We start from the raw sequence: 22,327 nt of genomic DNA on the forward strand, positions 1-22,327 counted from the left end.
TGTCAAGTGGGGTTGGTGGAGGATTAGTGCCCCTCCCTGTAAAACAATTAACTCTAAGCCCTTGGCCACCCCGTCTGGGATACATGGCGTCTGGCAATGAATGATGAATGAAACACAAATGCTTTTGTCGGATAAAAAACACTTAATCCACATTATACCTGTGAAACACCTTTTTTATCAATTTAGACTCTTTTAGATTGTTTTCACCCTTTAGTCTCTTTGATTTAATCAGAAACTAATTATACACCTGGAAAAAAAGGAAAACACAAAAATAAAAAAAACGTAACACAAATGCTTTTGTCAGATAAAAAACACTTTAAACCCAAATATCATGGTGATAAATGCGAGACGAAACCACAACATTATCTATGTAGGTAGGGGGTAGGGTGGATTGAAGGTATAGGGAAGGACAGCTCCAAAGCTCTTATCATAACAAAATAGCAAATAAATTAATCGCCGAACAGGGAAATTAACCCGACGTAAGCATTCTGGGGTTAAGCACAGTTATTCGTGTTTTCCTTCTTTTATGGAAATGCTGTAATAAAGGTATTAATACGTATGGGAAAGGTGAGTGCAAAGTTTCTCGTTTATTTGTGATCTGACACATTACCCGCACAGCTAGTTTTGCTCAACAAAGGACAAATGAATGGAGTGAAGTAATAAAAGCGGAAGGCAGTAACAAAGTGATTTGTAAACCCTGCAGTACAGAAAAGAGTGCCAAAATTGAGAGAATCATAACTCTGTCTATCTATCTATTGCCAGACGCCTCAATCATCTCACTTAAATAAATGTACAAAAGACATGAAAGGAGCAGTACATAGTTAATCGTCATTAAACCTGACTGTCAATGAGGAGTCTGATTATTTTGGGGGGAAAAAAACTAAAAGTGAGTAAAATAGTGTTTTTTTTTTTTTTTTTTTTTTTTTTTTTTTTTTTTTAATGAAAAATCCCAGGTAGGCAAAACCAGGTCACCCACTGGGGTGCCAACCCTGTCATTTGGTGGGATAATAGGTCATTATTATGGTAAAAGGAGGAGTGGTAGGTGGTGGCGACCATCATCCACTTACTAGATGTAGTGCTGCCTACGTCTTCCTTAGCCATTATTATTCTTTTTCTGTGTCTGCCCTCCTCTCTTCCTGTTTCTTCCATCTTTCCTGTCACTTCTTATTGCCTTTCTTTCCTTTACAGGTGGCTTTACATTGAGTGACAAGCCTAATGATTTCCTGTTAGCCAAGAAACCATTTACAGCGATGGGTGGTAACCATATAACCAAACCATACATACTCCCTACATGTCAACAAGTTGGTTGGTGGAGGGTTAGTGCGCCTCCCTGTAAAACAAATAACTCAAAGTCAAATGGCCACCCCTTACGGGATTATGGTGTCTGGCAATAGATAGATAGATAGATGGTTGTTATTATTATTAATATTATTATAAATGTTGTTAGAGCACAATATCTACTAAACCACCAGGTGCCAAAATTTGGTTATATGGTTACCACACAGCGTAGTAAATGGTTTCCTGGTGTACAGGAAACCATTTGGCTTGTCACTTAGTGTAGAGATTGAGCCGGTTAAGGTTTATATCCAAGGAGTGGTTGGGGTTTATTGCTCATGTAATGCCACTCAGGGATGAGTGAGGTTGGTCACTCTCATCTTAAATGTCAGGACCAACTGCCTAGCCCCAGGCTTCTACGCTCCTCATGGGGCAACACAGGATTGGATGATGGATGGATGGATGGATTAATGTTATTATTACTACTATTATTATTATTATTATTAAAGTTATTGTGGAAAAAGGTGCAGAAATGTAGAAGTGACAATGGAAAGAAATGTGAGACTATAATGGATATAAGTGGTAGATTATTAACCCTTAGGGATGAAGTAAGGACCAGATGGAAAGAATATTTTGAAAATCTGATGAATAGGAACGTAGCGAGCGAAGCGACTGTAAACATTATTAGTTTTGGGGGTGTACAGAGAAGGACTACAGTGCCAGGAAACGTGACACTAGCAGACGTGAAGAATTCCATGAAATGGCTGAAAAATGGGAAAGCAGCAGGGGTTGATGAGGTGTATGCAATGGTGCTTAAGTGTAGTGGAGAGAATGGAATTAAGTGCTTGTTGGAGATACATAAGAAGGCGTGGATGAGTGAAACTGTGCCAGTAGAGTAGAGAAAGGCAGTGGTTGTACCATCATCATCATCATCATGACTTTCTTTCTCACCCTAGGGCAGGATGAGGAGTAGCAGTGTCCAGACAGCTCAGATTTTCCCAATCCAATGGGCCACACTTCCATTCACTCATCATTCAAGCCACTGGAATCCTGGCTTTATCGGATACACCAAAAACAGTCACCACGTTCTGTAGCTTCACATAAAAGTATCCGATAGAGTCAGTCCGGACGCTGCCACATTAAAAAGGGGTGCCAAATCCCTGATCATGCACTTCTCTTTACAATATTCATCCATCCAGCTCGATCTCTTGTCAGTTCCCTAGCCTCACCGACTTCCAGTCCTCTCTTCCACACACACTCATCCAATATAACTCTCCATCTTCTCCTTGGCCTACCTCGCCTCCTCCCCCCTTCAAATTCACTCTGATATACCTTTTTCCACCACTCTTTTGTTATCCATTCTCTCCACGTGACCATACCATCTCAGTACACTCCCTTCGATTCTGGTGTCCACCAAATTCGTCATGTCACATCTTTCACGAATCACATTATTTCATACCCTACCCACCCTCTGTACTCCACATACATTCCTTAGCAGTCCCATCTCCACTGCTCTTACTCTTGACTTTTCATTTTCATGCCACACCATAGTCTCACATTCATATGTTAAAGTTGATACTAACACTCTATCATGTAAGCCTCGTGTAGTTGCAACACTCAATCCTCAGTTTCTTATCAAAGCCTTCATTGCACCAGCTACTTTTCTTCCTTGTGTCACTCTACTTTCCACCTCTTTTGCACATTTTCCTCTCTTTTCTATCACTGTACCCAGGTATTTGAACTCTCACCAATTCCAGTTTCTCTCCATTCACTGTAACATCTCACTGTGAGGCACCTTCTCTCTCAGTAAGCATCACTTTACTCTTTTCTACATATACTCTCAAGGCACAGTGCTCACAGACATCAGCAAAACTCTGCACTAGACTATCAAGTTCTCGTCTGGTATTTGCAAATAACCATATAACTGGGGTTTTTGGCAGGGTTAAGTGTCCCCCAGATTCCCCTATCCAAAATCACATAATCATGCCAGTGATTGTACCGCTGTACAAAAATAAAGGTGAGCAAAGTGAGTGAAAGAATTATCGTGACATAAGTCTATTGAGTGTTGTAGGGAAGGTATAATAATAATAATAATAATAATAATAATCTGGCCTTTTGATTCGTGAAAGATTTGGAGTGAGGAAGTCTGTGGACACCAGAATCAGAGAGAGTGTACTGAGATGTTATGGTCGTGTGGAGAGAATGGATGACAATAGGGTGGTAAAAAAGGAATATCAGCAAATTTGAAGGAGGGAGGAGGTGAGGTAGGCCAAGAAGAAAGTGGAGGATTATGGTGGATGAGTGTGTGAGGAAGAAAGGTATGGACGTTGGTGAAGCTAAGTTACTGACAAGAGATCGAGCTGGCTGGATGAATTTTGTGCGGAGAAGTGCATGACCAGGGGTTTTGCACCCCATTTTAACGTGACAGCATTTGAATTAGCTCGGTATATGTGAAGTTACAGAACGTGGTGAAATTTTTGTGGCCTAGATGGAGCCAGGATTTTGAGGGCTTGAATGATGAGTGAATGGAAGCATGGCCCACTGAATTGGCCAACCTTTGGCTGTCTGGACGTTGCTACTCCTTACCCTGCCCTAGGGTGAGGAAGGAGGTCTGGATGATGATGATGATAATTACTGTTATTATTATTGTTATTACTATTACTAATACCATGTGTTCTTTTGCAGATTTGGACGTGAAGATCTTCTAGCCACCATATTGTCGAGAATGGATGGTGGTGGGACGGGAGTGAAGCGGGTGCCATCGTATGTAGCACCGGACCTTGCCACTGATATCCGCAGGCACATGTCAGCCTCTATTAGACAAAGAAAGGGGCCTTTTCCCTGTCATTTCCTTTCAGATTCTGTTACATTTTCTCTACCTGCAGGTTGGTATTTTTGCCATGATTCCTCTAAAAAAAGTTGGGTATGTATCTTGAATACCTGGTACCTGTACTTAGTGTGGCTGATACCTTCACCTTTATACAAGCTACAGTAATTCCTCACATGACTTTTTAGGTGTGTAAAATAAATATGTACTTTGATAAATGAAAATTGGCTAAAGAGATGGTTATATTTTAACAAGAATTACTGTCTTTTAGCTAATATGAGCAAATCATTTGTAAGAAAATATTTATACCTGTATTTTACTTTGGTGTTTCTGTAAGCATTAACTGTTAAAGTGCTTAAGCAGTTTAAATGAAACATTTATCTTGAGATATATATTTTATTGTGATTTATGTCTCAACTTTGACCCTTCACAACACATCTTGAGCACTTAATAGTGAACTGTGACACGTACCTGTAATGTTAAATGCATTTCTCAGTGATGAGCAGTGTTACAGAGAATAATATGTTCATGTTTCTTGATAATCAAATTTGTTATACAGAATTAACATCCCCAGGTCAGTGAACTAATTAATTAATTCCTGGGCCAGAATAACAAAACTTTCAGTGCTTAAATATGTGTAAACACTGAAATTGTAAATTACAGAGATATTAGAACAATCGGTATTCATCTCTGGTACAGTATTGTTGTGGTATTGTAATTTCTTTGGGCCTACCATACGTCCTTCCACCCTCACCCTTCACAGTCATTCACATAGCGTATGCTCTTTTGACAGCTGTAATCATGTCCATTTTCTATATGACGTTGTTATTTAAGCACAGTCTCTTCTATATTGTCTGTTGTGCATTTTTCTTGCCTTTTGAAGATTCTAACCTCTCTCAGCTCAGTTTATAGCCAGGTGTAATTAGACGTACGGTTGATGAGTGTCTGCAGAGTTTTGGAGCGAAAGTGAATGTGGTAATGATGGGAGATCTGAATGCTAGAGTGGGAAATGTAGCAGTTAAAGGCGTAGTTGGTATGCATGGTGTGCCTGGAAGAAATGAAAATGGGGAACGAATGATAGCGATGTGTGTTGAGCGAGAGATGGTGATTGGGAATACGCTGTTTGAGAAGAAAGATATTTATAAGTATACATGGGTGAGACAGGAGGGTGGAAGGGTTGTTGATAGAGCTTTGATGGACTATGTGGTTGTGTCTAGGAATGTAATAGGAAGATTGTTGGATGTGAGAGTTCTAAGAGGGGAGGGTGGAGGTATGTCTGACCACTACCTGGTGGAGGGAAAGTTAAGAGTAGGTAAGAGATGGGTGAGAGCTAGGAGGGTTAGGTGTGGCAGGGAGGTTTTGAAAGTGAGTCAGTTGGATAAAAGAGAGAAAAAGATAGAGTATCAGGAGAAATTGAAAGATGAGTGGAGCGCAGTGAAAGATCGGGAAAATGGCAGCGTGGAGGAGGAATGGCAGTTGTTTAAGAGTGCTGTGGTGGGGCATGCAGAAGAGGTGTGTGGTGTGAGACGTGTGGGTGGTGGTGTAAGAAAAGGAAGTGAATGGTGGTGCGAGGAAGTAAGTATGGCTGTGGCCGAGAAGAGACGATGCATATGAAGTGTGGCTGCAGAGGAAGGATGAGATGTCATATGAAAGGTATAAGGAAAAGAGGAATAGAGCGAGAAGGGCTGTGCGTGATGCTAAAGTGACAGCAGATGAGAGGTGGGGTAGGCGGCTGACAGAGAATTTTCAACAGAATAAGAAAATGTTTTGGAAGGAGGTGAAAAGGGTGCGAAAGGGAGAGTCTGGGAAGGAAGAACGAGTAAAAGCAGAGGATGGAAGGATGTTAATTGAGATGGATGCAGTAAGGAAGAGATGGGCAGAGTATTTTGAAAGATTATTAAATGTAGAGGAGGAAAGGGTGGCTGAGATTGTGGTGGATGGAAGGGTGCAAGGAATAAATGTGTTGGGAGAGTTGAATGATTCTTTGATCACGAAGGAGGAAGTGGAGAAGGCAGTAAAGGAGATGAAAACAGGGAAAGCTGCAGGTATGGATGGGTGTGCTGTGGAATGCCTGAAGGGTGGTGGAGTGGCTATTGTTGACTGGTTAGTAAGATTGTTGAATGTGTGCTTTGAGAAAGGTATGGTGCCAATTGACTGGGCAAGTGCTTGTGTGGTCCCGTTGTATAAAGGCAAGGGTGATAAGTATGAATGTACTAGCTTTAGGGGTATAAGTCTGTTGAGTGTTGTAGGTAAGGTGTATGGTAGAGTGTTAATTATGAGAGTTAGAGAGGGTACAGAGGGAGTGATTAGTGATGAGCAGTGTGGCTTTAGGAGAGGGAGGGGATGCGTTGATCAGGTGTTTGCTGTGAGACAAGTGTGTGAAAAGTATTTAGCGAAAGGCAAGGATGTGTTGTGTTTTGTGCATTTATGGATTTAGAGAAAGCGTATGATAGAATTGATAGGGAGGCTTTGTGGACTGTTTTAAGATTGTATGGACTTGATGGTAGGTTACTAAAAGGGGTGAAAAGTTTTTATGTAAATAGTAGAGCATGTGTAAGAGTGGGAAATGCTGTGAGTGATTGGTTTCCCGTGAGAGTGGGGCTGCGACAGGGATGTGTGATGTCACCTTGGTTGTTTAATATTTACATGGATGGTGTTGTAAGGGAGGTGAATGCAAGAGTTTTAGGTGGTCTGAGTCTGGTAAATGTTGATGGTGGAGATTGGAATCTGAAGCAGCTGCTGTTTGCAGATGATACTGCACTGGTGACTGATTCAGAGGAGAGATTGAGACAGTTGGTAGAGGAGTTTGGAAGGGTGTCTGAAAGGAGGAATTTGAAAGTAAATGAGAATAAGAGTAAAGTGATGAAGTGTACGAGGTTGATAGATGGTAGGGGGATGAATATAGTTTTGAATGGTGAGTTGCTTGAGGAGGTAGATTGTTTTAAATATCTAGGGTCACATGTTGCTGTGGATGGAAGAATAGATGCAGAAGTGAAGTTTAGAATAAATGAAGTAGGAAAGGTGCTGGGAGGAATGAAAAAGTGTTTAAATGTCGTTCGCTTAGAATGGATGTAAAGAGAAGGCTGTATGAGGGTGTTGTGGTACCGACTGCATTATATGGGGCTGAAACATGGAATATGGGTGTAGCAGAGAGGAAAAGTTTGAATGTAATGGAGATGAGGTGTCTGAGGAGTATGTGTGGAGTGACACGTATGGATCGGGTGCGAAATGATGAAGTGCGAAGGAGAACTGGAGTTGTTCAGGAGATGGCTGGTAGAGTTGAGCAGAGGGTGTTGCGATGGTTTGGGCATATGGAGAGAATGGATAATGAGCGATTGGTGAAAAAGATAACTAGATCTGATGTGAGAGGTGTAAGGCTGAGAGGAAGACCACGAATAGGATGGATGGATAGTGTGAAGAGAGCGCTGGATGTGAGAGGGATGTCTGTCGAGCAAGGAAGAGTGGCTGTGCGTGACAGAAATAAATGGAGAGAAATTGTGAATAAATAAGTGATGACGCAGCCCTGAGGGGATATTCTCCCGCATTTTGGTCTGATCAGCTAGTCAGGTCAGGTGCGGGTAAGGGGATGGGTATGTTATGATGTGGCAGGGGTAAACCAGCTCTGCTGTCGGGCCCTGCTGCGGATGTCACTGATTGCATTGTGCAGTTGACCCTTGTGCGGTGTGGTGCGGTGAGGATCTGTCCGTTCTCCCCTTTGGGGCTAAGATGTGAATGAATGTGTTTAAATGGATGAGTAAATGGAGAGTGTGTCGTCCTGTCTCGGCTACCTCCCTTTCCTTGGGGTATAGATAGATAGATAGTAATTAGACTGGAGTGTCAATTTGGCTGTTAACCAAGGAAACTTATTTTTACCTCATAACCAAGGGTCATTGACTTATATGCCGTCATGCCTTTGTTTCAAGGTCTGTGAGTAAACCACTTGTCAGGTGAAAAAAAAACTGGCTACATCCATTGATATATAGACTTGTATACAATACTCCTTTTCGTTCATGACTTCTTATACATGAATTATACCTGTACTCATATACTGAATATAGTAGACCCTTGCTAAGACGAACCTCAATATACACAACAGACAATATAGAAGAGACTGTGCTTAAATAACAACGTCATATAGAAAATGGACATGATTACGGCTGTCAAAAGAGCATACGCTATGTGAATGACTGTGAAGGGTGAGGGTGGAAGGACGTACGGTAGGCCCAAAGAAATTACAATACCACTCGCATTACTTCCATCCTCTATGTTCAACATTTCCTTAAAGTGTTCTCTCCATCTGCTCACTTTTTCTCCCGTCTCCACTAGTAGTCTACCATTTTTATCTTTCACTCCCCTACTAACTTCACTTCCATCCTGTCTTACTCTTTTCACCTCTTCCCAGAACATTTTCCTACAGTCCCTCCACTTTACACTCAAGTTCCTTCCAAATTCCTCATCCGCTCTTCTTACTCTCTCTTACTAATCTTTTCACCTCTCTCTTTCTTTCTACATATAACTCTCTTCCGCCTCTCAGCTTCTTCCACGCCCCTATTTCTCATCCATTCATTGTATGCTTTCTTCTGTGTTTACATATCACAACTAGGTAAATATGCACACACACACACACACCAAAAAACACAGACATAGACACACCCAAACATGCTCACAGACACACACTCATGCAAGCATCCAATGCATGAGGCCTGGGATGACCGTTGTTAGTGTTTTTTTTTTTTTTTTTGCTGACAGTGTTATAATGCATTAATTTCTTGCTGCAGCATCTTCATAGTTATATTATATACTTTTTACATATTCTAGGGTTTTGTTTGTGTATTAGTAACGTGACTGTGAGTGTAAAGTATGAGCTCAACTTAAGATGTAACTGCAAGTTAAGAATGACGTTTGGAGGGTTGGGAGGGGTAGGGGTATGGGGGAGGATTGGGAGCTGGGGTAGAGGCGGGTGGAGCTTGTTTTGTCCCCCCCTTCCCTCTTCCCTGGGTAAATAGGGGTAGGAAATGGCACCCCTGAGCAGAAATTAGTGATCGTGAGTGTACATTAAAATTATAAGGTTAGTTTACAGGGCTCATGCTAACTGTCGATAGTTGCGAGCCATTGGCTCCTAAGGTTTCAGATTTACGAGCCAAATAAATATTTAGTGGCCAAACTGACTACAAGCTGAAATATTTTACGAGCAATAAATATATTTATTTACACACTGTGATGATTAGACTCATATAATTAGGTTTAAAACATTCACAATGGCGACAAGGAAAGATTTAATAATCGATCACAACGTGCTTTTTTGTTCATTTAAGTAAGATTTACTTATTCTGTAGTTTACTGGGTTTTGAAGTGGATGTATTTTCTCCTCGCCAAAAGTCGACTTGCATGTAAAATTTGTTCGCCGAAGAGAAAAATACTTGCATTTGCGAGCTGTGGCTCGCCAAACAAAAGCCCTGGTCTACACGTTACGTGTAAACATGTAAGTTTGAGATTCTCAGCCTGCTGACAGGGAATTGTCCAAGGCTGGAACCTCATAGTCCGCCTTGCGCCTGCTGGTGTACGAGACCTACTCTATAGTGTTCTGTGTTGCCAGTATTTTTTTAGGATACCATCCCTGTATCTACATTGTGTTTTGTGCATCCATCATGTCCATGAAATGCCCATCTGTCTCTCCTGCTACTGGTTAGAAAAAGAAGAGGAAGGCAATTATCCTTGAGATGAAACTCAGTATAACTGCTGAGCATGAAGGTGGCAAGTCTGTAATGGCCATCGCACATGACCTTGGACTTTGCAGTTGACGATCTCAGTACAGTATTCAATAATGATCATGAGATGTTCAACACTTTATAATAAAATAGGCTTTGTGTTAATGATTTTGCCCAGCTGTAGCCTAAAGTAAATGTTCTAAGCATGTTTAAGGTAGGCTGACTAGGCTAAATGTATTTTTGGCTTATTAAATGCATTTTTGACTTAAGAAAAAATCGACTTACAAACAGTTTCTCGGAACATAACCCATTGTAAGTAGGGGACCACCTGTACTTGTCTTTATACAAGGGATCAGCATGCAAGGATTCTCTTAATATCATTATCATATCCCTTAACCCCTACACCGCAGGCATGTTTACCGATGTTTTGCATGTGCCGCGGGGTTATTCGGGCTCCGACAGACTCTCAAAAAATATTTGCCAAAAATCAGTTATTAGTCCTAGAATATTAAAATTACTTATGCCTATGGCACATACCTTCAGCTTTCTCCTGGAATGTTTGTTGAGCCTTCGTCAGTTACCGTAGGACTTGTGGAGACCTCTGAAGTTGGGTAACGAAGTCTCCACTTTACACTTCCCGACAACCTGTAATATGATTACCACAGCCAGATATTAACACTATAAACACTACTCTTTGATTTTCAAGTAGTTTGGGATCCATGCTCCCAAAAAAAACCCACTGTGAAAGCAATGAAAATTACGAGCGCGTCTGACCGTCGCACTGGCACTAGTTCGCTCTTGGTACTCTGTCATTTATTATTCATAAAACCCCTCACACTTTATATTTCTATTACTATATAACACATATATATGTACAGTCTTTATTCATAAGTTTCCTTCAGTAGTATTAGTTTATTGTCACTGTAGGGATTCAATTTCTTCCAGTAAAATACGTAGCATTCACTTTCTCGTCCTGTATACTAGCATTGAGAGTGAATGTCACTTGCATCTTCACTCTCATAACTCATAGTATTCAGACATGCTAGAATGAAACTTTCACTTTCATTACTCCAAGGGTATATACTCGTATTCGTATAATACTACTCATTTACATTTCTATTTACGTTCTCTATTTTACCTTATTTACATTTCTATTTTATTTACACTGTGTTATGCACTGTCACTTGAAGTAACTTATAAAACTATTTTCCATTGTTCACGTATATTTACATTCATTACTTTCACTTGCTGTTTACACATTATTTACAATTCCACTTGCACTGTTTTACTCAATAGAAAGATCGTAGTCACTCTTTTATCAATTGTCAGCCCTTTACCTCTTTCCACACGAGGTTTAGTAGGGGGTAAAGGTCACAGGGCCCTTTGCATGGGGGTGAAAAAGGCCCTGAAGTCAGCAAGAAGAAACAGACGTACCTCCACTTGGGAATATGAGAATAAACTGATAAGGGAGGGCCGGGTTAGAGGCCTACTTAGGGGATATTCGGTGCTACCAATGTTAGCTCTTGAAACAACTATGTTTAGCACTGAAATGATTGGCAGGAAATCTAGACAATACATTATAAATTAGGTAGTTCCAGGTGAATGTAAATATCACTTAGGCTTCTCCCTTCCCTCCTTACATGTATATTATTACGAAAATAGATTATACGGCATATTTCAAGGGGAAAAAAACAGCGAAAATTAGCGAACGAGTGCACGTGAGGTGTTGTCAGGTGATAATTAGCCAATTCCAGATGTATGGCACTCTCACTTATCTTATTTCTTTCTTGTATATATTATTTGGTAAAAGAATAGGACTTAGGGCTTATTTCAATGGATGAAATCAGTGAAAAATACCAGGGAAGATTTACTTAGCGTAGCACGGCCGGGCAGGCGAGAGGATAGGGTAATGGAGGGGGGGTAGGGAGGGGAGTCAAGAACGGGGAGAAATGGCTAAATTGTCAACAATGGATGGGAGTACAGATGAAATTAGGAGTGCTGACTAGTGTTGGACATTGTCAGTACTGATAGATGATACAAGCCCCCACTTGGAAACCCGGGTGAATTCAAAATAACACAGAATCACAAAAGCGACGCCCCGCGGTATGATCCCTTGCTCCCAAGCGTCATGAAAGTGACGCCCCGCAGTTAAGGGGTTAATCTTGTTAAAAAAAAAAAAAAAAAAAAATCATGGGAGGTGGGGGGATTTAAACAGAAATATCATTCCACTTGCACCCCAACTGCTGCATTGAGAGAGAGAGAGAGAGAGCAGAGCTTGGTAGTTATTGCAAGAGCCACACAAAGGGCAAAGTTGCCTGCACTGGCTTGTGTAAACATTGTCTTGGCAAGTTATAAGTGGGCAAGGGACAAATTTTTTTTGTACTTCATGTTTTACTGTAATAGGAAGATTGTTGGATGTGAGAGTTCTGAGACGGGAGGGTGGAGGTATGTCTGACCACTACCTGGTGGAGGGAAAGTTAAGAGTAGGTAAGAGATGGGTGAGAGCTAGGAGGGTTAGGTGTGGCAGGGAGGTTTTGAAAGTGAGTGAGTTGGATAAAAGAGAGAAAAAGATAGAGTATCAGGAGAAATTGAAAGATGAGTGGAACACAGTGAAAGATCGGGAAAATGGCAGTGTGGAGGAGGAATGGCAGTTTTTTAAGAGTGCTGTGGTAGGGCATGCAGAAGAGGTGTGTGGTGTGAGATGTGTGGGTGGTGGTGTAAGAAAAGGAGGTGAATGGTGGTGCAAGGAAGTAAGTATGGCTGTGGCTGAGAAGAGACGTGCACATGAAGTGTGGCTGCAGAGGAAGGATGAGATGTCATATGAGAGGTATAAGGAAAAGAGGAATAGGGCGAGAAGGGCTGTGCGTGATGCTAAAGTGGCAGCAGATGAGAGGTGGGGTAGGCGGCTGACAGAGAATTTTCAACAGAATAAGAAAATGTTTTGGAAGGAGGTGAAAAGGGTGCGAAAGGGAGAGTCTGGGAAGGAAGAACGAGTAAAAGCAGAGGATGGAAGGATGTTAATTGAGATGGATGCAGTAAGGAAGAGATGGGCAGAGTATTTTGAAAGATTGTTAAATGTAGAGGAGGAAAGGGTGGCTGAGATTGTGGTGGATGGAAGGGTGCAAGGAATAAATGTGTTGAGAGAGTTGAATGATTCTTTGATCACGAAGGAGGAAGTGGAGAAGGCAGTAAAGGAGATGAAAACAGGGAAAGCTGCAGGTATGGATGGGTGTGCTGTGGAATGCCTGAAGGGTGGTGGAGTGACTATTGTTGACTGGTTAGTAAGATTGTTGAATGTGTGCTTTGTGAAAGGTATGGTGCCAGTTGACTGGGCAAGTGCTTGTGTGGTCCCGTTGTATAAAGGCAAGGGTGATAAGTATGAATGTACTAGCTTTAGGTGTATAAGTCTGTTGAGTGTTGTAGGTAAGGTGTATGGTAGAGTGTTAATTATGAGAGTTAGAGAAGGTACAGAGAAAGTGATTGGTGATGAGCAGTGTGGCTTTAGAAGAGGGATGGGATGCGTGGATCAGGTGTTTGCGGTGAGACAAGTGTGTGAAAAGTATTTAGCGAAAAGGCAAGGATGTGTTTTGTGCATTTATGGATTTAGAGAAAGCGTATGATAGAATTGATAGGGAGGCTTTGTGGACTGTTTTAAGATTGTATGGACTTGATGGTAGGTTACTAAAAGGGGTGAAAAGTTTTTATGTAAATAGTAGAGCGTGTATGAGAGTGGGAAATGCTGTGAGTGATTGGTTTCCTGTGAGAGTGGGGCTGCGACAGGGATGTGTGATGTCGCCTTGGTTGTTTAATATTTACATGGATGGTGTTGTAAGGGAGGTGGATGCAAGAGTTGTAGGTGAAGGTCTGAGTCTGGTAAATGTTGATGGTAGAGAGTGGAATCTGAAGCAGCTGCTGTTTGCAGATGATACTGCACTGGTGGCTGATTCAGAGGAGAGATTGAGACAGTTGGTAGAGGAGTTTGGAAGGGTGTGTGAAAGGAGGAAATTGAAAGTAAATGAAAATAAGAGTAAAGTGATGAAGTGTACAAAGTTGGTAGATGGTAGGGGGATGAATATAGTTTTGAATGGCGAGTTGCTTGAGGAGGTAGAGTGTTTTAAATATCTAGGGTCACATGTTGCTGTGGATGGAAGAATAGATGCAGAAGTGAAGTTTAGAATAAATGAAGTAGGAAAGGTGCTGGGAGGAATGAAAAAAGTGTTTAGATGTCGTTCGCTTAGAATGGATGTAAAGAGAAGGCTGTATGAGGGTGATGTGGTACCGACTGCATTATATGGGGCTAAAACATGGAATATGGGTGTAGCAGAGAGGAAAAGTTTGAATGTAATGGAGATGAGGTGTCAGAGGAGTATGTGTGGAGTGATGCCTATGGATCTAGTGCGGAATGATGAAGTGCGAAGGAGAACTGGAGTTGTTCGGGAGATGGCTGGTAGAGTTGAGCAGAGGGTGTTGCGATGGTTTGGGCATGTGGAGAGAATGGATAATGAGCGATTGGTGAAAAAGATAACTAGATCTGATGTGAGAGGTGTAAGGCTGAGAGGAAGACCACGAATAGGATGGATGGACAGTGTGAAGAGAGCGCTGGATGCGAGAGGGATGTCTGTTGAGCAAGGAAGAGTGGCTGTGCGTGACAGAAATAAATGGAGAGAAATTGTGATTGAATAAGTAATGACGCAGCCCAGAGGGGATATTCTCCCGCATTTGGTCTGATCAGCTATTTTAGGTCAGGTGCAGGTAAGGGGATGAGTCTGTTATGATGTGGCAGGGGTAAACCAGCTCTGGTGTTGGGCCCTGCTGCGGATGTCACTGATTGCATTGTGCAGTTGACCCTTGTGCGGTGTGGTGCAGTGAGGATCTGTCCGTTCTCCCCTTTGGGACTAAGATGCGAATGAATGTGTTTGAATGGATGATTAAATGGGGAGTGTGTCGTCCTGTCTCAGCTACCTCCCTTTCTTTGGGGGAAGCAGCCTAGGTATATAGATAGATAGATGTTTTACTGAATTTTCCTTTATTGTTTTCTAATATAACCTTTGGATATGGCTCAAAAATGAGTAAGAGGAAGGGATAGAAGTAATGGGAGGAGGAAAAGAAGAAAAAGGAGGAAAAATGTGAGAAAAATAAAGAGGGGGGGAAAGAAGAGAGGGATCAAGTCGTGGTCTGTTACTGTGAGGTTTTACATAAGAGGGAAACAAAAAACTACAGTAAGTCTGAGAAAGAGGGAGAAAGAGAGAGAGAGAGAGCAAAACTATGGCAGGGCAGAGAGAGAGAAAAACTGGGTACCGGTAGTCCCTACGAGAGCAACACAGATGCCAAAATTATCTGCATTGGCATGTGTAAACATTTTCTCAATGTTGACAAGTGCAAGGGGCGGAAATTTCTTTTGTACTTCCTGTTTTACTAAATTTTCTTTTATAACCTTTAGATGCGTCTCAAAAATGAATCAGAGGAGGACATAAGAAGAGAAGGAAAGGAGAAAAAGAGGAAGAGGAAAAGTGGAAGAAAAATATAGAGGGGGAGAGAAGGGATACAGATAAAGTTGTGGGTTGTCAGTATGAGGCTTTATATTGAAAAATCATATCCCTGCATACACAGGACTTGTATGCACGTTACCCTGAGTTTAACAACCAACTTTGTAAAGTGGTTACTGTACAAACACAAGCATGGTATGTATAGTATAAATAAATGCTTTAGACACTCATTGTACTTGATATAAACATCACCAATTTCCTTTTATATCCTTTGCTGGTAGCTTACTTTATATACTTGTGTGTTTTGGATGGGAACTGGAATGGTTGTTCCCTGTTTCTTGAGAAATTTATGGGAAAAAATGCTTTGAAACCTGACAATTGATATTCGACAAATGTAGTAGGTACGCATTCCCGTTGGATATCGGAATATGCCAGTACTGTACTAGTTGTGAAGAATGCTATGACAGATTGCAAAATAAGCAGCAAAAGGTTGAAATTATGGACCAAGTTCATGTAAAAGTGGTATAGTTTTCATTTTTTAGTACTAGAATATGATGTACTCAATTATTTTCAAACTTGTCCTTGAATTCTCACCTAAGGGGGCAGAGAAAACCCCCAGATTAATGAACTTTCTTCTTAACAAATCTGGCTTCCCCTCTAATTGGTTTGTTTTAGCAAGGGTCTGCTCTAGTGATATGAGAATAAAGACTTTTATTTGATCAACCCACTTCTGGCAAAAAAAACAATGGTTAAAAATCATTTGTGTATGCAGTCAACCATATTGCAGAACTTCTGCCTATCAGAATTCTTTCTTTCCCCGAACTGCATCTCTCTGGAACTCGCTTCCCCAGAGTTGTTTTCCTCCAAATTTCAACCTACAACTGTTCAAGTCTAACTGTTACAGATATTTTATGAACAGAGGACACCAGTAATCTGGTGTATGGATTTTTTTTTTTTCTCCATTTGTTTTTCCTTCCTCCGTTCTGTTATTTAAAAAAAAAAAAAAAAAAAAAAAGAAGTACATTACAGATATGTATATACAGAACATGTATACAGGTAGGGAAGAAGAGAGTGGAACAGCATGATGATGAGAGAGTAGGAATAGCAGTGTTTGCGAGAGTGAGAGAGGCCTGTGTGCATAAAGTAGCCCAGAGGCTGTTCAGTCATGTCCATCCCCAGCTCAAGGGTTCCCAGAAGGGAGCAATGTGCACGAGATGATGGTAATGATAATGCAGCACATTTAGTAGCACTAGCATATTATCTAACCATGCATTTTTCTGATTTCTTTTGTAATAGGAATACCATGTGTGCTCTCTCTCTCTCTCTCTCTCTCTCTCTCTCTCTCTCTCTCTCTCTCTCTCTCTCTCTCTGCCTGTGTGCATAAAGTAGCCCAGAGGCTGTTCAGTCATGTCCATCCCCAGCTCAAGGGTTCCCAGAAGGGAGCAATGTGTACGAGATGATGGTAATGATAATGCAGCACATTTAGTAGCACTAGCATATTATCTAACCATGCATTTTTCTGATTTCTTTTGTAATATCAATACCATGTGTGCTCGCTCTCTCTCTCTCTCTCTCTCTCTCTCTCTCTCTCTCCCCCCTCTCCTCCACCTCCTCCACCCCCTCCTCCTCCTCCTCCTCCCCTTCAACACACACACACACACACACACACACACACACACACACACACATTGTCTTCCTATCTTCATGATACAGTATACAGGACTGAGTTTCATTATTTGTGTATAATGAATTCATTTGAGTTAAGTAATCCCAGCCTTATGAAACAAGACGGACTGTCTTTTTTATCTTGTCTAGTTTATCTACATGTATTCCTTAACGTTATAACCTACCGTATTAATTTTGGGTAGGTTTTCTAAAATAGGAGAGAAGAGGCGAGGTAGGGCAAGAATTAGTCAGAGGGATATGGTGGATGAGTGTGTGAGGAAGAGGTATGGAAGTTGGTGAGGCTATGGGACTGACAAGAGACTGAGCTGACTGGATAAATTTTGTGCGGAGATGTGCATAACCAGGGATTTGGCACCCCTTTTTAACGTGACAGCGTTGGGATTGAATCCATAAGATGGGTATTTGTGAAGCTGCTGAATGTGGTTAAATTTTTTTGGCCTGTCTGATGGAGCCAGGATTCTGTGGGCTTGAATGACGAGTGGATGGAAGCATGGCCCATTGAACTGGGCAAACTTAGGCTGTCTGGACGTTGCTACTCCTTGCCTTGCCCTAGGACGGGATATTAGGCTGTCTGGACATTGCTACTCCTCGCCTTGCCATAGGATGGGAAAGGAGGTCCAGATGATGATGATGATTTTTTAAAATATGTTCCTCGATCCATTCACCCCTAGTACAACTCACTCAGCTCAATCTTGGTATCCCTGTGCAATTTTATTCTTCTTGGGATGAACTCTTTGATTTTGTGGAGTTAAGTGGAGCATTCTTTATCCCCTTCATTACTAAGATACCCATCCTGTACAGAATAAAATCTTCTGGTCATAGGAGGAATAAAGTGTGGCGAAAGGTATATCCTTAAGATAAAGGCGTTAAGATTATTTTACATGTGCAGTATACCAGCATGTAGCCATTATGTTTACAGATCCTGTTGTACAGACATTGATATATTGGACTAAATATCTCTCCACGTGTGATCTGTAATGCTGAGTACTCCACTTTGTTGCACTATATTTACATTAGTGTTCTTCTGGCAAAATTCTAAATACATTATTGGAAAAATAATTATTGCCATAGAAGGTTGTACCTCCAACTTTTAAGTTCAGTAACCTAGTTATCATTGCTGCCATACATTACTCTTTGGCTACATCATTGAGTTATTTTCTAATTTGACAGAAATTGAAGACTTACCAGGAAGTGTACAAGAGCAACTTTTTGAAGAACTCTTGGACCGTGATGCCCAGAAGCAGCTGGAAGAAGATGCTCCAATAATTAACTGGTCACTGGAGATTACTGACAGATTAGGATCAAGACTGTATGCTCTGTGGAATCGCACTGCAGGTCAGTTGTACTTCATCATATTTTTTGTAAACAGTTTCAATGCAAAAATGAACAGCAGCTTCAGATAATGTGTATGTTTAGTAAACGGTTTAGCATATGGTGCCATAGATCCGGGTACAGTATGTCTAGCATGGCCGTATGATACTTAACTGCAGCCCTGGCTCCTGCATGTACACTGTTCGTTAGTTTATCCTTCCACCTCAATTTAGGTCTTACTTAGCAGGTCCTCCAATCCTTTTGCTTGTTGTTCATCCATATCTCCTCCCCATGCATTCCAAATGACCAAAAAATTGCTGTGATCATCCATATATTTATAAAAGAGAATGTCTGTCTGTTTATCCCCTATTGAAATCAGAAGGGATGCATATGGAACTTTCTAAACAGCTCCTAACAAGTGTAACCTTTTACAGATTTAAATTTGTACATTACAGTTCTTGAAGTGGCACCCCTGATGGCCAAGATTAGAACTAATTAGAAATAATCAGGTCAATAAGATGTGGTAGATGGTGGTGACCATCATCCACTCACTTGGTGTAGTGCTGTCTACTACTTCCTTCACCTCTATCATGCCTTTTATGTGTCTGCCCTCCTCTCTTGCTGTTTCTCCCATCTTTCCTGTCACTTTTTATTAATTTGCTTTCCTTTTCAGGTGGCTTTACATTGAGTGTCAAGTCAAATGGTTTCCTGTAAGCCAGGAAACCATTTACTATGCTGGGTGGTAACCATATACAGTAGAGTCGCAATTTAAGACAAAAAGAAACAACAATCTTACAATAACACAGGCATTTAATTTCTCCCATAATTACTTAATACCATGGTAATTTCACTCAACTGTGTGAGAGAAACTGTGTGGGAAGTGGGTACATTTAGGTATTGGATTTCCAGATGACTGCGATTGTTTACAACTCTTGTGTTATGCTTTTACTGGTCGCTGATTGGTTTCCTCGACCCAGCAAGACCCACATGACCCATGTTCCATACCACCTGCCACTGCCTGCCTCAGTGTTATGTGGATGGTCGCTGTGATGAGAAGCATTTATTTGCTTATTTCCTTGCTCCTCATTTCCTCTCAGGACTCTGAGCACATGGTTTCAGACTAACTTCAGTTATGCTTAAGCACTGTGAAAGTGCTGTGAACACAAGAAAAGCATTTATTACAAAGGAAAATGTAAAGTTGTTGGACGAAGTGGCATGTGGTGTGGGAGTTTAAATGCAAACGATCAGACAGATAAAATGAGTTGGATCTGTTTATGACGTGGAGTTTCTTTGTTGGAAAAAAAAAAGTTAATGATGAAGGAACAGTAAAATTCATGTTTTCACCTTTAGTGCAGAGAGTGTGAAAAAAAGAAAGAAAGAAAAAAAAAAGGCTTTGTGTCCGACCTGCTGTGAAATGACGATCTTTTGTTGAGAAAATTCAGCTCTTATGGTATGTGAAGATGCTACGTGTTGACATAAATAGTCAGGTAAAATAATTATGTGAGTTCATTTCTTGTGAATTATACTGTCATACAAATTATACTGCTTGTATGACTTGTTTATTATTCACCATTACTGCATTCATATGTATCTGAGAAATGAGAAGTACACAATCACTCCATGCTGATGACTTCAGTATAGTTTTTTTCCTTTATGTTGATGACTAATGACTTTCAAAAATAGTTTTACACTGCATTTTTTTTTTTTTTTTTTTTTTTTTTTTTTTTTTGAGTGCACCGAAAGTTTATCTATCAATCTACGTATAGATAGATAGACTCTCTATTGCCAGACGCTCTAGTCCCGTACGGGGTGGCCACAAACAAATCGCCTCCACGTCGCCCTGTCCCCTGTCATTTCACTGTCCTGCTCCCAACTCACACCCCCCTCTCTCATATACCTGTCCACTCCATCCATCCATCGCATCCTCGGCCTCCCCCTCCTTCTCCCCCCCTCCACCTCACTCACATACAATCTCCTCGTCAGTCTCTCACCCTCCATCCTCTCCACATGGTCACACACCTCAGTGTGTTCCTCCTAACGCTTCCTGTCACATCCACATCCACACCTCAGCGCTCCTTTATATCCTCATTTGTCATCCTGTCTCTCCATGTGACTCCACAGGCTTCTCTTAAATATCTCATTTCCAGTGCTCTCGCTCTTGACTTGTGTCCTTCCAACAACGTCCAACTTCACTTCCATACATTAGAGTTGGTATTGTAATACTGTCATGTAATAATTTTTTCACTTCCATTCTCACTTCCCTGTCTCTTATCACTGCTTTCAAGGAACCAGCAACCTTTCTTCCTTGTTGTACCTCTTCAAGTACTTCACTCTCTAAACTTCCATCCTTACTCATCACACTCCCCAAGTACTTAAACATACTCACATTTTCCATTTCCTCATCATCCAACCTCACTGTACATTCACTGACTTCACGTCTTTCAAAGAAAGTGATTCCTGGCAAAATATGCGTGATGCTGGATGGCAGTTACTGAAGTGTCGGTTAGGTCAGAAGTTTTTGCTTGGTTGGTAATGTGGACTTTCAAGAGGCTTAGTCATAGTCCATGGTGGTTAAAATTTTTATGGAGAGCATTGGGGGCAAAATTAGTCAGTTAGGTTAGGTTAGAATGCACTGATGTGTCCAGTTGGCGAGATCGTATGTAAACACACTCTCTTATGTGTCTTACAGCAGACATATTTGTGATAACCTATCCTTATTTTTAACAAAAAATATGGGGCTTCTAGGACCTAATCCCCTATTTTACATGTAAATATACAGAATGTCACGTTTTAGCGCAAAATTGATTTTGCACGAGGTTCTGCATAACCTGTCTCGTGTTGTATGAAGACTGTATTGTAATCAACCCATACGTGTTCCCTACATGTTAACAAGTGAGTTCGTGGAGGGTTAGTGCCCCTTCCTGTAAAACATCTAACTCAAAGTCGAACAGCCACCCCTTACAGGATAATGGCATCTGGCTATGGGTAGCCAATTGCCGTAGATTTTTACATCTACAATCTGTCATTATTCGCTGCAACTGGTCGGATGGGTGGATGGATTGGTGATGTGGGCATGGCGGGTGGGGTGTGTGCGCAGAGCTGGTGAGTGGGTGGGTTTTGGGAATCTAAAGTTGAATGTAGGGAAGAGTAAAGTGATGGTCTTTGAGAGAGGTGAAGTCAGTGAATGTACAGCGAGGTTGGATGGGGAGGAATTGGAAAATGTGAGTACGTTTAAGTACTTGGGTAGTGTGATGAGTAAGGATGGAGGTTTGGAGGGTGAAGTGCTTGAAAGGGTACAGCAGGGAAGAAAGGTTGCTGGTTCTTTGAAAGCAGTGATAAGAAACAGGGAAATGAGCATGGAAGTGAAAAAGTTCCTACAGGACAGTATTGTGATACCAACTCTAACGTATGGAAGTGAAGCTTGGACGTTGTTGGAAGGACACAAGTCAAGAGTGAGAGCAGTGTAAATGAGTTATTTAAGAGGAGCCTGTGGAGTCACATGGAGAGACAGGCTGACGAATGAGGGTATAAAGGAGCGTTGTGGTGTGGATGTGGATGTGATAGGAAGCGTTATGAGGAACACACTGAGGTGGTTTGGCCATGTTGAGAGGATGGAGGGTGAAAGACTGACGAAGAGAGTGTATATGAGTGAGGTGGAGGGGGGAAGAGGGAGGGGGAGGCCGAGGATGAGATGGAGGGATGGGGTGGAGAGGTATATGAGAGAGGGGGGTGTGAGTTGGGAGCAGGGCAGTGAAATGGCGGGGGACAGGGCGACTTGGAGGCGATTTGTTTGTGGCCACCCCAAACGGGATTGAGGCGTCTGGCAATAGATAGTTAGATACAGTAGATAGATAGTATACATATTCTCTACCTTCTCACTGATGTCAGCCGAAGACAATCTGTTATTTTTAATCACACCTAGGTCCTTCTGTCTTTCTGATATGTGTAAGGTTTTACTTCCTAACTATTCCCAATCTGGTCTATTCCCACTTTTGCCAAACTTGATTACATGACACTTTTCCCCATTGAATTCC

At 41.4% G+C, this 22,327-nt stretch overlaps 1 protein-coding gene across 1 annotated transcript in view; it reads left to right on the forward strand.

The window, feature by feature from the left end:
* Window positions 1-22,327, forward strand: part of trbd (ubiquitin thioesterase trabid) — a 153,605-nt gene that overhangs the window by 25,146 nt on the left and 106,132 nt on the right. Inside the window, exons 3-4 of the mRNA XM_080286386.1 lie at window positions 3,961-4,160; window positions 18,153-18,317. Of these exons, the coding sequence (XP_080142512.1) occupies window positions 3,961-4,160; window positions 18,153-18,317 (365 nt within the window). The remainder of the gene's footprint in view (window positions 1-3,960; window positions 4,161-18,152; window positions 18,318-22,327) is intronic.

The sequence above is a fragment of the Coenobita brevimanus genome, chromosome 111 (assembly GCF_032717465.1).
Source record: "Coenobita brevimanus isolate Jiangsu-jjx chromosome 111, ASM3271746v2, whole genome shotgun sequence".
Taxonomy (NCBI): domain Eukaryota; kingdom Metazoa; phylum Arthropoda; class Malacostraca; order Decapoda; family Coenobitidae; genus Coenobita; species Coenobita brevimanus.